This window comes from Cherax quadricarinatus, chromosome 9, assembly GCF_038502225.1.
Source record: "Cherax quadricarinatus isolate ZL_2023a chromosome 9, ASM3850222v1, whole genome shotgun sequence".
Classification (NCBI taxonomy): Eukaryota; Metazoa; Arthropoda; class Malacostraca; order Decapoda; family Parastacidae; genus Cherax; species Cherax quadricarinatus.
In genome coordinates, this window is record NC_091300.1 from 3,695,434 (window position 1) to 3,713,207 (window position 17,774).

At 37.9% G+C, this 17,774-nt stretch overlaps 1 protein-coding gene across 2 annotated transcripts in view; it reads right to left on the reverse strand.

Annotated features, from left to right (window-relative positions):
• The window catches only part of LOC128685978 (uncharacterized), a 379,974-nt gene that overhangs the window by 132,441 nt on the left and 229,759 nt on the right, over positions 1–17,774 (reverse strand). For both annotated transcript variants that reach the window (XM_070083171.1, XM_070083170.1), the window contains exons 35-41: positions 16,696–16,800; positions 16,189–16,338; positions 13,066–13,290; positions 10,365–10,511; positions 9,720–9,865; positions 6,873–7,013; positions 5,892–6,024 (exon numbers count right to left, since the gene is read on the reverse strand). In XM_070083171.1, coding sequence (XP_069939272.1) covers positions 5,892–6,024; positions 6,873–7,013; positions 9,720–9,865; positions 10,365–10,511; positions 13,066–13,290; positions 16,189–16,338; positions 16,696–16,800 — 1,047 coding nt within the window. The remainder of the gene's footprint in view (positions 1–5,891; positions 6,025–6,872; positions 7,014–9,719; positions 9,866–10,364; positions 10,512–13,065; positions 13,291–16,188; positions 16,339–16,695; positions 16,801–17,774) is intronic.

Genomic DNA, 17,774 nt, shown 5'->3' on the forward strand with positions numbered 1-17,774 from the left:
TATTTGCAAGGTTATGAGGATAACAAAAAGATTAGGTGATGAAAGATTGGATATCAGATTGGAGGGAGAGAGTATGGAGGAGGTGAATGTATTCAGATATTTGGGAGTGGACGTGTCAGCGGGTGGGTCTATGAAAGATGAGGTGAATCATAGAATTGATGAGGGGAAAAGGGTGAGTGGTGCACTTAGGAGTCTGTGGAGACAAAGAACTTTGTCCTTGGAGGCAAAGAGGGGAATGTATGAGAGTATAGTTTTACCAACGCTCTTATATGGGTGTGAAGCATGGGTGATGAATGTTGCAGCGAGGAGAAGGCTGGAGGCAGTGGAGATGTCATGTCTGAGGGCAATGTGTGGTGTGAATATAATGCAGAGAATTCGTAGTTTGGAAGTTAGGAGGAGGTGCGGGATTACCAAAACTGTTGTCCAGAGGGCTGAGGAAGGATTGTTGAGGTGGTTCAGACATGTAGAGAGAATGGAGCGAAACAGAATGACTTCAAGAGTGTATCAGTCTGTAGTGGAAGGAAGGTGGGGTAGGGGTCGGCCTAGGAAAGGTTGGAGGGAGGGGGTCAAGGAGGTTTTGTGTGCGAGAGGCTTGGACTTCCAGCAGGCATGCGTGAGCGTGTTTGATAGGAGTGAATGGAGACAAATGGTTTTTAATACTTGACGTGCTGTTGGAGTGTGAGCAAAGTAACATTTATGAAGGGATTCAGGGAAACTGGCCAGGCCGGACTTAGAGTCCTGGAGATGGGAAGTACAATGCCTGCACTCTGAAGGACAGGTGTTAATGTTGCAGTTTAAAAACTGTAGTGTAAAGCACCCTTCTGGCAAGACAGTGATGCAGTGAATGATGGTGAAAGTTTTTCTTTTACGGGCCATCCTGCCTTGGTGGGAATCGGCCAGTGTGCTAATAAAAATAAAAAAAAAATAATTTGCAAGTATGGGCAGTAGGCTGTTCCTTGCTATTACATATTGCTTAAGAGATTGAGCACAGGGTAAATTTTTGTGCTTAAACTAGACTTATAATTTGATATTAACCCTTTCAGGGTCCAGAGGCCAAATCTCAGAGTGACAGCCAGGGTCCAAGAACATTTGGAAAGAAAAAAAAAAAAAAACTTACAAAGCTGAAGGGAGTGGGAGAGCTTCAGTGGAGAGGAATAACTGGGATTAGGTCAGGGGTTTCAAATAGAGTTAGAGCTAAAGAGAGAGTAGCAATAATGTTGAAGGATAAGCTATGGCAGGAAAAGAGGGTCTATAAATGTATTAATTCAAGGATTATGTGGAGTAAAATAAAGGTTGGATGTGAAAAGTGGGTTATAGTAAGCATATATGCACTTGGAGAAGAGAGAAGTGTAAAGGAGAGAGAGAGATTTTGGGAAGTGTTGAGTGAATGCAAGGGGAGTTTTGAACCAAGTGTGAGAGTACTTGTGGTTGGGGATTTTAATGCTAAAGTGGGCAAAAATGTTGTGGAGGGAGTAGTAGGTAAATTTGGGGTGAGATATAAGCAACTATTGGCAGAAAGGTGGGCTGGTGCAAGTATGAGTAGTCGGGGGTGGTTGAAGAGGGCTGAAATTGTTTCAAAAATTCAGTATTAGAAAGTGGAGCAGAACTTTGTACTTATAGGAGAGAGGGTGCAGGAGGAAAGATTAGTGATTGGTGGAATGATGAAGTAAAGGGTATGATAAAAAAGAAAAAGGTAGCTTATGAGAGATTTTTACAAAGCAGAAGTGTTATAAGAAGAGTAGAGTATATGGAGAGTAAAAGAAAGGTGAAGAGAGTGGTGAGAGAGTGCAAAAGGAGAGCAAATGATAGAGTGGGAGAGGCACTGTCAAGAAATTTTAATGAAAATAAGAAAAATTTTTGGAGTTAAACAAGTTAAGATAGCCTAGGAAATGAATGGATTTGTCAGTTAAAAACAGAGTAGGGGAGTTAGTAGACGGGGGAGATGGAGGTATTGGGTAGATGGCGAGAATATTTTGAGGAACTTTTGTCGACAAAGAAGGGAGGAGCTAATTTCATGCACTGGACAGGGAGGTATACCATCTTTTAGGAGTGAAGAAGAGCAGGATGTGAGTGTGGGGAGGTACGTGAGGCATTACGCAGAATGAAAGGGGGTAAAGCAGCTGAAACTGACAGGATCATGACAGAAATATTAAAAGCAGTGGGGGATATGGTGTTGGAGTGGTTGGTATTTTTGTTTAATAAATGTATGAAAGAGGGGAAGGTACCTAGGGATTGGCAGAGAGCATGTAAAGTCCCTTTATATAAAGGGAAGGAGGGCAAACGAGATTGTAAAAATTATAGAGGAATAAATTTGCTGAGTATACAAGGAAAAATGTACGGTAGGGTTATTATTGAAAGAATTAAAGGTAAGACAAAATGTAGGATTGAGGATGAGCAAGGAGGTTTTAGAGTGGGTAGGGGATGTGTAGATCAAGTGTTTACATTGAAGCATATATGTGAACAGTATTTAGATAAAGGTAGGGTAGTTTTTATTGCATTTATGGATTTAGAAAAGGCATATGATAGAGTGGATAGGGGAGCAATGTGGCAGATGTTGCAAGTATATGGAATAGGTGATAAGTTACTAAATGCTGTAAAGAGTTTTCATGAGGATAGTGAGGCTCAGGTTAAGGTGTGTAGAAGAGAGGGAGACTACTTCCCAGTAAAAGTAGGTCTTAGACAGGGATGTGTAATGCCACCACAGTTGTTTAATGTATTTATAGATGGGGTTGTAAAAGGGGTGGGATTAAATTATGGGGAATCAAATACAAAATGGGTGTTCTTGTCATCATATTGACAAGACGTAGTATAAAATCTGTGAGTTTATTTCCTGTCATCGAAGTAGAAATCTTTAGCCCTTTCAGGGTTTCGGCCATACCAGTACGGCTTACGCACCAGGGTTTTTGACGTACTAGTAGGCCTAAATTCCAGCGCTCTCAAATCTAATGAGAGAAAGCTGGTAGGCCTACATACAAAAGAGTGGGTCTATGTGGTCAGTGTGCACAGTATAAAAAAAATCCTGCAGCATACTGTGCGTAATGAGAAAAAAAAACTTTGACAGTGTTTTTGGATTAAAACAGCGACTTTGCACTGTATTTTCGTATGGTATTTGTTGTTGTATTCTAGTTTTCCTGGTCTCATTTTATAGAATGGAAGACATACTACAGAAATTAAGATAATTTTGACTGGTTTTACAATGAAAAGTACCTTGAAATTGAGCTCAAAGTAGCAAAAATGTGTGATTTTTACCAAAGTTCAAAAGTAAACAAATCATGCTAAGCGTCCAATACACGTCAATTGGCGAGTCTAATATTCTTTCACAAGTGCACCGATATTATTTATACCATTTTTACACTAACAGTAACAGTAAATATTCTATTTTTTGTGAGAATACAAATTCAAAGAGGAAAGCAAAAGAATGTAAGAGGGGAGTGGGGACATGACTAATGAATATAGGAAATGTTATTTTAGTGCCAGGAATGTCTTTCTTGTTTGTTCCGGACCCTATTTGGAAATTGGCATCTTTTGAAATTTGTGTGAAATTGGCAAAATTGCTAAATTCTGACCACTGTATTAGATAGTTGAAATCTGTAAATGGGTGGTTTCTTGTACTCATTCGATAGAAAAAATGGAGTTCAAGCAAAATAGTTATGATTTCTGTCGACTAGTACACTGGAATTGGCGAAAAATAGGGCTCAAAGTGGGCAAAATCGCCGATGCATAAACATCGTCGAGATCGCTAACTTCGCGAGAGCATAATTCCGTAAGTTTTCCATCAAATTTCATACTTTTGGTGTCAATGTGATCAGGAAAAGATTTTCTATCTTTTTTTTTTGAAATTTGGGCAACCCTGAGAACAAGTCTGGGAGAGGGCCTGGGGACCCTCAAAGGGTTAAGAGTTACATAATTCCTCATATTCCTCCTCTTTTTTTTTTAACAAGTCGGTCGTCCCCCACCGAGGCAGGGTGACCAAAAAAGAAAGAAAATCCCCAAAAAAGAAAATACTTTCAGCATCATTCAACACTCTCACCTCACTCACACATAATCACTGTTTTTGCAGAGGTGCTCAGAAACACAACAGTTTAGAAGCATATACGTATAAAGATGCACAACATATCCCTCTAAACTGCCAATATCCCAAACCCTTCCTTTAAAGTGCAGGCATTGTACTTCCCATTTCCAGGACTCAAGTCTGGCTATATAAAATAACCAGTTTCCCTGAATCCCTTCACTAAATATTACCCTGCTCAAACTCCAACAGCTTGTCAGGTCCCAAATACCATTTGTCTCCATTCACTCCTAACATGCTCATGCACGCTTGCTGGAAGTCCAAGCCCCTCGCCCACAAAACCTCCTTTACCCCCTCCCTCCAACCCTTTCGAGGACGAGCCCTACCCCGCCTTCCTTCCCCTACAGATTTATATGCTCTCCATGTCATTCTACTTTGATCCATTCTCTTTAAATGACCAAACCACCTCAACAACCCCTCTTCAGCCCTCTGACTAATACTTTTATTAACTCCACACCTTCTCCTAATTTCCACACTCCACATTTTGTGCATAATATTTACACCACACACTGCCCTTAGACAGGACATCACTGCCTCCAACCGCCTCCTTGCTGCAGCATTTACAACCCAAGCTTCACACCCATATAAGTGAGTTGGTACTACTATATTTTCATACATTCCCTTCTTTGCCTCCACAGATAATATTCTTTGTCTCCACATATACCTCAATGCACCACTCACCTTTTTTCCCTCATCAATTCTATGATTAACCTCATCCTTCATAAATCCATCCGCTGATACATCAACTTCCAAATATCTGAAAAAATTCACTTCTTCCATACTTCTCCTCCCCAATTTGATATCCAATTTTTCCTTATCTAAATCATTTGATACCCTCATCACCTTACTCTTTTCTATGTTCACTTTCAACTTTCTACCTTTACACCCACTCCCAAATTCATCCACTAACCTCTGCAATTTTTTTTTTAGAATCATCCATAAGTACAGTATCATCAGCAAAAAGTAACTGTGTCAATTCCCATTTTGTATTTGATTCCCCATAATTTCATCCCACCCCTCTCCCGAACACCCTAGCATTTACTTCTTTTACAACCCCATCTATAAATATATTAAACAACCATGGTGATATTACACATCCCTGTCTATGACCTACTTTTACTGGGAAGTAATCTCCCTCTCTTCTACACACCCTAACCTGTTTACAGCTAGCATTTAGTAGCTTACCACCTATTCCATATATTGTACTTGCAACATCTGCCACAGTGCTCCTCTTTTATTTAAATTTAATTACATATCTGATCATTATTACACTATTACTCCTTATCTGATATTTAATTATCTTCAAGATACTTTCTCTAACATTAAATCTTGATTAATGTATTTCACAGAATGCTAAATTTTCAGTAAAGTTTGTTTTACAATATTATGCAAGTTTATATTTTAGTGTCCTATACACATATACATTGTTCACATACATTTTTCATTTTTATACAATTAGAATTACTGTCAGCTCTCTTACAAAGCTCCTCCATTATGATTTTTTGTAAAAGTTATTTAAAAAGTACATGAAAAATTTAATAGAATGAACTATGAAGGAGTTTCTATGTGCTATTCAATTATGGATGTACAGTATTTTTTGAACTGCACTTACGAAAAAATTGAACTGTATCGAGGAACTTTACATTAAAGCTGACTATAGTCGCAACTTTAGATTACCCGAAATGTTATGAATAGCAATGGGCTTGTCCATTAAGATATGCTATATACAGTTTTGTTAAACTATTAGGAAAATAAGTTATCAGTCTGAAACTGCATTACATGCCTTTGTTCTCTTTCTCTCTTTCATGTTCTCTTTCCTTACCCTTTTATTTGGGTTGATGCGTATAGCTGTAGGATGTGTAGTGATCAGAGCACACTGCCCTGCAATAATCTCCAGCGTCACATTCTTTTCAACTGTGCTATTTTCCTTGTTTACATCCACAGTCAAAGTGTATCTGCAGAAATGTACACATTATTAATTGTTTTTTCTAAAGATTGTAACACAAGTGTTCTCTATGAAAATAATAGAAAAATAAAACTTTGACTATAATACAATTACTTAACATCTTCCAAAATTTTAACGAAAGTATTATTCCATATATCTAACTGCCAGTGATGAATTCTTTTTTTTTTTTTTTTTTTCAACAAGTCGGCCATCTCCCACCGAGGCAGGGTGACCCAAAAAGAAAGAAAATCCCCAAAAAGAAAATACTTTCATCATTCAATACTTTCACCTCACTCACACATAATCACTGTTTTTGCAGAGGTGCTCAGAACACAACAGTTTAGAAGCATATACGTATAAAAATACACAACATATCCCTCCAAACTGCTAATATCCCAAAACCCCTCCTTTCGAGTGCAGGCATTGTACTTCCCATTTCCAGGACTCAAGTCCGGCTATATAAAAATAACCGGTTTCCCTGAATCCCTTCACTAAACATTACCCTGCTCATACTCCAATAGATCGTCAGGTCCTAAATACCATTCATCTCCATTCACTCCTATCGAACACGCTCATGCACGCCTGCTGGAAGTCCAAGCCCCTCGTCCACAAAACCTCCCTTACCCCTTCCTTCCAACCTTTTCGAGGACGACCCCTACCCCGCCTTCCTTCTACAGATTTAAATGCTCTCCATGTCATTCTACTTTGATCCATTCTCTCTAAATGACTAAACCACCTCAACAACCCCTCTTCAGCTCTCTGACTAATACTTTTATTAACTCCACACCTTCTCAGCAAGCTTATCCCCTATAATTCTTACATTCTCTTATATATCTTTATATGTGACTGACAACTGACCTATTAGGTGGCAGCATGGCACTGGGGATCTTTAGTGTTGCCGTGGTTAGCTCGTTCTCTGAGAGGGTATTCTCAAGTCGTGTAAGAGTTCCACCACTGCTTGTATAACAGCCAGCTCCATCCTGTGTCCTGCACCACCACCTGATAATGGACATATACTATAGTTGTATAAAAAAAATAGCATAAAATAAAATATATAAATATCTTTCAACACATAAATCATTCACAGCCTACAGCATTTGAAGAACACTGAAGAATAAGAAACCATGCACTCTACTCAACAAGACTCCAATACATTACTATATCTGACACCATTTCATGTGCTCAATTCATCAGCATAGAAGAGGTGCCACAAGGCAGCATCTTAAGACCACTTTTATTTCTCCTTTACATCTATGACCCACCAATTGCATCTTAACAATTCAGACCAGTTTTATGTATGGATGACACTATCATTATCATTTCTAATTCAGATCCAAATGACCTCAACAGCAGAGTTAATGAAGTAGTTACAATAGCATACAATACCAACAAATATAAGAGTAAGATACATGTGCAACAGTTGAGTATCTTTATTGTTAAAACATTTCACCTACACAGTAGGCTTCTTGAATCAAATTCAAATGAAGAAGACTAATGTCCAGGCAAAACTTTTTGACAATAAAGATACTCAACAATGTGATTAAAAAAGACTATTGTGTAGGTTAAATAATTTGACAGTAAATATATTTAACTGTGGCACAAGCAACATAGTTGCTGCTGAACTAGAAAAGAGATCAGCCTGGATGGCAACCAATAAATTGACTAAAAATATTAAGAGTGAACTCTAATTAATGGACCAACAGGAGGAAAGGATGTATGCTACTGCTGACTGTCCGTTATTTCTGAACTGTTAAATTTATTTGTGATGATGGTTGGTTCTGGAGACAAACTGGACACACAGAACTTTAACTTGTAAAATAATACAGGGAGGATGTGAGAAAGGAGAAAGAGAAACTGAGAAAGGGTGAGTGAGAGGGGGTGGGTAGGTGTGAGGGAGAGTGGGTGTGAAAAGGGTGGGAGTGAGACAGTGGGTTGGGGGGGGGGGGGTGAGATGGTGAGGGATGGGTGGCTATGAAAGAGGATGTGAATGTGGATGGGTGAGAGAGGGGTGGGTGTGAGGGGTGGGTATGAGAAAGGACATGAGGGTGTATGAGTAGGTGTGAGTGGATGGTATGAGAAATGAGTGTGAGGACTGGTTGGTTAGTATATGAGAGCGTTGGTTTGAGAGGGTTGGTTGCTGAATACTATATGCGATTGCAACATTTGTATAGCAAAGTGTTGTTCTCATAGTGCAGTGGTTATTGTGCTTTAATCCTTTCAGTGGCCATCACACAGAACCACATCAATGAGGCCAGGGTCCCTCATGTAGTTCTATGTCATGAGTTCAGCTCACTCAGATAACCAGTGAGCAGTAAATTTTGGCCTAGATATGACAGAATGGGTCTGTGTGGTGAGTGTGCACAATATAAAAAAAACCTGCCTCATGCAGTGCCTGATGGGAAAATCAAAACTGTGACCATGTCTATGGTTTACAACAGCGACTCTGAGGTGTTTTCTCGGATAGTTTTTATGATTTTTATTGGCTGTTTCTTGGTATTAATTGATGGAATAGAAGGCATACTACTGAACTAGTTACTGTATAATTTTGTTTGGTTTCAAGGCAGAAAGTAATTTGAAAATGAGTTCAAATTAGCAGAAATATTAGATTTTTGCCAATATTCCTAAGGACAGGTAAGACCCTCTTACATCCCCAGTTTGTTTATGGATTTTAATAAGTCTGATTCAATTATTGGGATGCCATAAACCATGACCATTCATTCCTGGAGGATTATTTCCCAATAAAAGTAAGACCTAGACAGGAATGCCTCATGTCACCAAGGATGTTTACCATGTTTAAAGATGGGGATGCAAAAGAGGTGAATGCAAAGTGTTGGGAAGGGGTGTAGGATTAAAAGAGATTGATCTGATACCCCTAACTTTGCTCCTGAGTAATTTCATAAGTTTTCCACAATTTTTTTTTACTTTTGGTGTTATTACCTTCAGAAAAATATTTCTACTATTTCAGAAGAATTTTTTTTTTTTTTTTGAAAAGTGGACACACAGCAAAATTAATTTTGGGGGTCATGACAGTGAAAGGGTCAAGTGTCACTGTGTGGTGATGGCCATTTGCTAGAAACACCTTTTTCTAAGGTTGAGTCAACTAGCAAACATACATTTTATAAATTTGGGTATATAATATTGAGCCCTTATATAAGTTTATGCAGGTCACAATGGTGGTATGGCCATTAGAAGGTCTATTTTTATTAATGAGCAGTTTTTCTTTGCTTAGTATAGTACTGATATTATTCTCAGCATCAATTTTTTTTATTTTCCCTATATTTAGATTTTTTGCAAATCAAAATTTGCATATCTCTGGCTCAAGTCAAGAGATATAACTTGGAGTCCATTTTCATGAATTAAAGAAGGAAGTATGTATGTGTGTTTTCTCTTTTTCTTCTTTTTTTTTCTGTTACCCTACCTTGGTGGGAGGTGAACAGTGTGTTAGAAAAAAAGTCAAACTAATATATGAGAATATACATTACATGACTGACTTATTGGAACAGATAAAATAATAGCTGAAGGACAGGAAGGAAAGAATTTTCCTAAATGAAGACAATAAAACTAGAATAAAATTTTGAGTGGAATACTACAAGGATTCACTGTTTAGCAGTTGCTGCCTGTAATTTATGTACATTACCAATAATGATGAAAACAAACCAAACCACATCATTAAATTTGTAGATGATACCAAGATGAAGTACTGACCTGTAAGAAAAGCTACCCGGGAGGTTATCCTTGTCCTTGGATTTTGAGGCATCAATTGTGATGGGTGAAACAGAACCTACAACAAGGGAGTCAGTGGAAGTAATTACCTCTAACCCCTGGGACACAGCTGTCAGATTGACTTGACCCTGCAGAAACCAATGAGTCAAATTGAATGGTAAATTCTTCTATAGTGTTGGTCATTCTGTAAGCACAGCACATCATTTAATAATTATAAAGCTGTGCATTTCAAAATTGTAACATAAAATGATAGTACTACAGGTACATTATAAATAGGTTCAGTTTATTACTAATACTTCTACTAATGTATAAACTGCAAAAAATGAGCCTAAACAGAATCTGCAATATATTCCAGATGGCAATGGCAATCAAAATTTTACATGTGATTATCTGTGTATACTAAAGATTATGTGATAAAGATATGCTTCAAATTTCTGACAGCTGATGCTACATGCTAAAATCACTTCACAGCAGGCAGAACAATCCAATCTCAAGCAATATTTAACATATAATAAAGATGGTATCAGCAACTTTTACACTTCTTTTAAGCACCAAGTTGGCTGAGTGTACTTCCAATTTCCTGACTAATATTCTCAAAACTTGTGGTAAGAGTCAAAACATACTCACAATGCCCATGATGGAAGGGTCGTCAGATATAACAGTGGCACTGAGGATGTAGGAATAGCCACCTCTCAGGATGCCTGCAGGCAAGGTGATACTCTTCCCTATCAATTGGCCTGTTACAACTCCATGACCATTCACACTCCAGTAGTACTGGGGTACAAAAGTAAACAAAATATGAATGGAATATAGAATGACACACAGTGGGTAAAGAGTAATGAGTGGTGCAAAATTTGGAAATACAGGATTATGCAAAAAATTGCATTAAAAAGATACAATATACAGTGCTATATCAATAAAAATATTTAGAATATAGAAAAGTTATGCAACTACAAAAAAAAATGAACAGTAGAAATCTGAGTAATACAATCACAAGGTATGAAAGAAATTTACGAATGTTTGTTTGTACACTGCATTGATGTAAACCATACCCCCGGCCGGGATTGAACCCGCGGCCGGGGGTATGGTTTATTTGCAATCGTGTCATTACGATTTCTTAAGTCACTGCATTGATGTGCAATGAATGAGGATGAAATTCAGTAGTGAATTAAATATGTAGACAATCTGAGCTAGAAAATAGAACATATACAAATACCTGGACAATTTGTTTAAGCCTGATGTATCACTACCAACTGTACTGATCCAAATAATAAAAGATAAAGACACTAGTTCAGCATGATATAATGTTTGTACAAAGGTGAATTACATTTAAGTGTGCATACTGAAAGCCCCTTAATATGCAGAGCATTTTGGGCAAAATTAAGACTAACTTAATGCCAAATGGCTTTAATATACAATTTCTTAGGTGATTGTAAATATAAATGTAGGAGTTACAATAGATACAAGAAAACTGAATATCCTATTAGTACATACTGACATTAAGGAGATACAATCAATGTTTTAATGGATGAGAGTCTTACAGATATTAAGAATAAGGTTATAATGTATACATATTTTAGTGATATTGAGAATATGGATATGCAAATATTAAGAATAAGATTATACTGTTTACTTATTACCTGAATTTCAGCACCCATATCCAACACATAACCAAAAAAGTATCCAAAACGGTTGGGATCCTCTCCAAGATACGATACTACGTGCCGCAAAATGCCCTTCTCACACTATACCACTCACTTATTTATCCATACCTCACCTATGCTATTTGTGCTTGGGGATCAACTGCAGCAACACACCTAAAGCCAATAATAACCCAACAGAAAGCTGCAGTAAGAATAATCACTAAATCCCATCCCTGGCAACACACCCCCCCACTCTTCATAGATCTAAACTTACTCCCTGTTCAGTACATCCACACTTACTACTGTGCAATCTACATCTACAGGACCTTAAACTCCAATATCAACCTTGACCTAAAATGCTTTCTTGATAGTTGTGACAGAACCCACAGGCATAACACCAGACACAAACATCTCTACGACATTCCCCGTGTCCGACTAAACCTTTACAAAAATTCAATGTATGTCAAAGGCCCTAAAATCTGGAACACCCTACCTGAGAACTCTAGAACTGCAGACACATTCATCACCTTCAAAACTACCATTAGAAAACATCTTATCTCCCTGATACACCCCGTCAACTAACTACACGAATACCACCTGGTGGTTCACACTTACACTCACTCACCCATTTGACCATAAACAGAAATATTAATCTCAATCTTAAAATAATGAATCCTGTGATACTCCAATACTGAAACTATGTACTGTGCCAAAACAAAAGCATTCACATTGCTAAACTCACAAACTAGTATTTAGTCACTTAGCCATAATACCAACTTACCTCATAATTTGTAATATTTTAAAATTAAGAATTAAACTAAGTCTGCCCAAAATGCCTAGCCATGCTAGGTGTTCTAGTGGTACACTCTGTAATCATTATTTTACTACATGTAAACCACACAATAACCAAATTCTGTAAACTCAGTATTGTGATCCTTATAGAGAATAAACTTTGAATTGAATTTGAATTGAATTGAATTGAATAATGTTAAGAACATGGATATGTTAGGGAAAGAACAGTAGTTTTGAAGATGCTGGCTGAGACAGTGGTTCTGGAGGTTTCTAGCAGAGAGTTCCAGATTTTGGACCCTTTTATGTGCATTGAAAGGCATTCATAATGAAGTTTTCATACTATCACTATAATCTGAATGTTTCATAATTCATATACTGTACCATATTGTTACAGCATTTAAATGTCAAATATGGCACACTATAGAATCTTATAAACCACTATATTTCTCGCTGTCTAGTAACTGTATGTCGATTTTAAGTCTGCCTGAAATGCTCTGCATAACAAGGGGCTTTCTAGAGAGTAGTTTATACAAGTCAATTAATCCAGTGTCAACTGTCTACTGTACTCTATAAAAATAAAGTTCTTTGTAGTATGTTGTATAGTGAATAAAGCTCGTTATGAAATGCAATAACAAGGAAAAGCATTTAGTAAAAGAAAAAAGTGACACATTATTGAAAAATCAGCCACCTTCAAGCCTTGAGATAACAAAATACTGTAATTTACACAGTACATACATGGTTAAAGACAATGACAAAGTGTGATATGTTATACTATATTTCTTGTCCAATTCACTATTCTGTATATTATTCATAAAGTTATCATTAACTGTTGATCAGAAACAGTACACACAAGAAAATTTACAGATAAAAATATACATATTTTAGGCCCATACCTGCAGTTTTAGATTATCTACTGTGGACTCTGTCTCTGAGCAGAGTGTTGCTGTTGCTGTGTATTTATAACGACAGTCAGCCTTAACCTCTGTTGATCCACTGATGGTAACCTGAAGCAGCTGGTCTGGAGGCATAGTAGTGATGGTCATACCCTTTGCTTCACTGCTTAGACCATCTGATGTCTTTAGCTGAGCCACCACCATGTATTTCTTGCTAGGAAGAAACTGACAAAAAAAAAAAATAAATAAATAAATGATGAACTACATAAGAAATTTTTTTTTTTTTTACACACTGGCCATCTCCCACCATGGCAGGGTGACCCAAAAAAAGAAAACCACTTTCACCATCATTTACAAATTATCACTGACTTTGCAAGTGCAAAGATAAGACACTTCAGCTGACACTCCGAAGAGCAAATATCCCAAACTCCTCCTGTAAAGTGAAATCATCATACTTCCCACCTCCAGGACTCAAGTCCGGCTAACCAGTTTCCTTGAATCCCTTCACAAAATATTACTCCGCCCATGATGACACTCTTCAGGTCACTTGTTTTATCTAGGCTGGAATATTGCTGCACACTAACAGCACCTTTCAAGGCAGGTGAAATTGCTGACCTAGAAAATGTACAGAGAACCTTCACGGCGCGCATAACGGAGATAAAACACCTCAATTACTGGGAGCGCTTGAGGTTCCTGAACCTGTATTCCCTGGAATGCAGGCGGGAGAGATACATGATTATATACACCTGGAAAATCCTAGAGGGACTAGTACCGAACTTGCACACGAAAATCACTCACTACGAAAGCAAAAGACTTGGCAGACGATGCAACATCCCCCCAATGAAAAACAGGGGTGTCACTAGCACGTTAAGAGACCATACAATAAGTGTCAGGGGCCCGAGACTGTTCAACTGCCTCCCAGCATACATAAGGGGGATTACCAACAGACCCCTGGCAGTCTTCAAGCTGGCACTGGACAAGCACCTAAAGTCGGTTCCTGACCAGCCGGGCTGTGGCTCGTACGCTGGTTTGCATGCAGCCAGCAGTAACAGCCTGGTTGATCAGGCTCTGATCCACCAGGAGGCCTGGTCACAGACCGGGCTGCGGGGGCATTGACCCCCGGAGCTCTCTCCAGGTGAACTCCAGGTAAACATTCCAACAACTTATTCCTATCCAACATGCTCACACATGCCTGCTGTATATCTTATCTGAATAAATGTTTTTTAATCTCATATGGCAAAACAGGCCTTGTTACAGAACAACATATTACGTACCACAATACACAGTCAATGCTCAATTGTTTTCAATTGTTTGTTATCATGAATAATAAAGGCATTTCCAGTTTCAGACAGGATTACTCATTCGCTTGGAATGCCCCTGTGGATAAACATGAGAATTTCACTATCTGAATTTGTGATCATGGAAGCAAATGCGTGAAAAACAAATATCAATACACCATACGGCAAAATAAAATAAGACTACTGGCATATTTAAAAAGATACTGTCAGTCGAGTATTGACCTTTGTAATTTTGTAAGTACTGCTGCATCAGAGAATGAGGCTTTGGCAACTGCAGTGTTTACACTGAATAGTTTATATACTGTATACAAAAATATAAATAAAAATAATATTATTTTTTTTTTCAACACACCGGCCATTTCCCACTGAAGCAGGGTGACCCAAAAAAAGAAACACTTTCACCATCATTCACACATAATCACTGTCTTTGCAGAGGTGCCCAGACATGACAGTCAACATCCCAAACCCCTCCTTTAAAGTGTAGGCATGGTTTTGGGAAACAGAGCAAATATCCAGCTAAACATATTGATCAAAGGTTCACCCATTAGAAGACACACTGAGGGCAAATTTCTAGGTCTCCACCTTGACTGTAATCTTAAATTTCAGACCCACATCCAGTATATAACTAAGAAAGTTTCCAAAACAGTAGGTATCCTTTCCAAGATACAATACTATGTACCCCAACGAGCCCTCCTTACCTTATATCACTCTCTAATATACCCTTACCTCACCTATGGTACTGTGCTTGAGGATCTATCATGGCCAATCACCTCAAACCTTTAATTACCCAACAAAAAGCGGCAGTAAGGATGATCACAAAATCCAGTGACAGACAACACACCTCACCTCTCTTCAAAACCATGAATTTACTTAATATACAGAATATATACACTTATTATTGTGCCTACTATATATATAGAACATTAAACTCCAATATCAACCCTCCGCTCAAATTTCTCATAGACAGCTTCAACAGAACACACAGGCATAACACGAGGCACAAAACACTTTTTGACATCCCTCATGTCCACCTCTCACTTTGCAAAAATGCAATGCACATAAAGGGCCCTAAGATCTGGAACTCTTTGCCTGAAGCAGCAGGAGGTCTCCTGCTCACAAACCAGTTTAGGATCATACTCAAAAATCACCTCATCTCTCAATAACAAACCTACCCACACCATGCTAAACCCCAACCAAATTCAAAGCAACTCCCCCAAATACTTTATTTTCCTTTAACTATTAAGCCATTTTTATAAACTTATAAATGTATGTTTGTATCACTAATTGTACTACCTCATATTAATAAGAGAGTAAATGAACTTGATTACAAACTTAAAAATGTATGATTGATTATATCATAAATTGATTGTATCATAAATTTGCCTACCTCAAATTAACAATACGAGTGAAATATAGAATATTTGTATTCTATCTTTGTAAAAGAACCTAATTTCATACCTAAAAATGTAAGATTGTCATAAATTGTACTACCTCGTATTAACAATAGAGTGAATATTGACTGTTTGTATTCTACCATTCTTCACCTGTCTAGACTTAAGTAGTCGATAAGTATTAGGTTAAGTCTGCCCGAAATGCCTCAGCAGGATAGTGGCTTTCCTTGCTCCAATCATACTATGATATGTAAACACACATTGTAACCTTAGCAAAGAAATAAATATTTTATTTTATATTTTATTGTACTTCACACCTCCAGAACTCAATAATAATAATAAACTTAATAATAAACCCAGCCAATTTTTCCAACCTCCGTCAGTCACTGCCACAGTTTTCATTTTCTCACCAATTACACACATCATAGACTTACCCTGCTCCCAGGAACAGTCATTGTGAAGCCTTGATGAGTAGACATAGTCTTCATCTTCTCCTTGAGAGCATGAATACTTTGCCATGTCTGCAATATGTCTGCCTGGCTCCAATTCTCAATGCCAGGCTCCCAAGTAATGTTCCACGTAGGCTATAGGGAATTACATTTATATTCACATTGTATTCTACAGCATTTAAAACAAAATATAAATGACTGTTACACATTTAGCATTTAAATTCTTAACATCACACTCAAGAGTTTTCAGAACATAATTAATAGTAATTAAAAAATCTTCATCATTTAACAAATAAATACAGAATATTGCTGAGGAGATTCCAGTTATTATACTGTGTGCATGTGTGTAGGATGCACGTATGTGCATCCTATACATACCAACTTATTGCAAAGCACATACTTGTTCAGCATCCTAAGCAAACTAAGATGCAAGTATCTAGACGTACAGATTTCAATAATAATTTTAAAATGCCAAAAAGAACAAATACTGACCGTAATGTCTTCAATTTTGGCTCCTCTGATCCTGTTAATTGTTACCATGACTAAGGATGAGTTGCACGCCTGAGTGTTTCCCGTCATTTCAAATGTCAGCTCATTCTGTAACAGATGCACTGAGAGAGTACTAAACATAGACCACACTTTCTCTATAATTGTCTGTTTGGGTTGTGATGTCCCACACTGAGCACTTATGCTAGGGCAGGAATTAATGACTAAGCGCAGGTGATGAATGGTTTTGAAAACCAACAAGTTGAAGATTGAGACACTTATGCAACATATGGGAATCTTTATTGAGGAAATGTTTTGCCACGCAGTGGCTTCATCAGTCCAATACAAAGTAGAAAGGTGTAAGGAGAGGAGGAGTTTGAGGTAATCAGTCCCTCAGCCTCAGTCTTGTAGAATGTACATTCTACAAGACTGATGGACTGAACACATCAACTCCAGGCTGAGGGACTGATTACCTCAAACTCCTCCTCTCCTTACACCTTTCTACTTTGTATTGGACTGATGAAGCCACTGTGACAAAACATTTCCTCAATAAAGATTCCCATATGTTGCATAAGTGTCTCAATCTTCAACTAAGTGCATGGAAGATCTTGAAAATATATTGCAAAAAATCTTCTAACAGCAGAGTTCGATACACAATATTCAAAAATATCTTAAAAGACCTTATACAGTACATCCACACACACACATGCTTACACTTGTGCACAAATGCACATGCACACATATACAGGGGTGTCCCACACCTTGATCACTAGCACACTCAGCTCACACAATGAGGTCTGAGGATCGATCCCTGGTACGGCTGAAAAACAGTAGGATGTGTTTCCATAAGACACCTGATGTCCCTGTTCACCCATCAGTTAGAGGGTACCTGGGTGTTAGTCAACTGGCGTGGATCATATCCTGGGACAAAACTGAGTTAATTTGCCCGAAATGCTCTGCATAACAAGGGGCTTTTTGTGTAGTAGTATGTCATTTATGTCAGCTAGGCCTGTATACTTTATACATGTACTTGTAGAAATAAAGATATTATTATTACTAACCTCTCACAGAGGAGTGACAGCTAC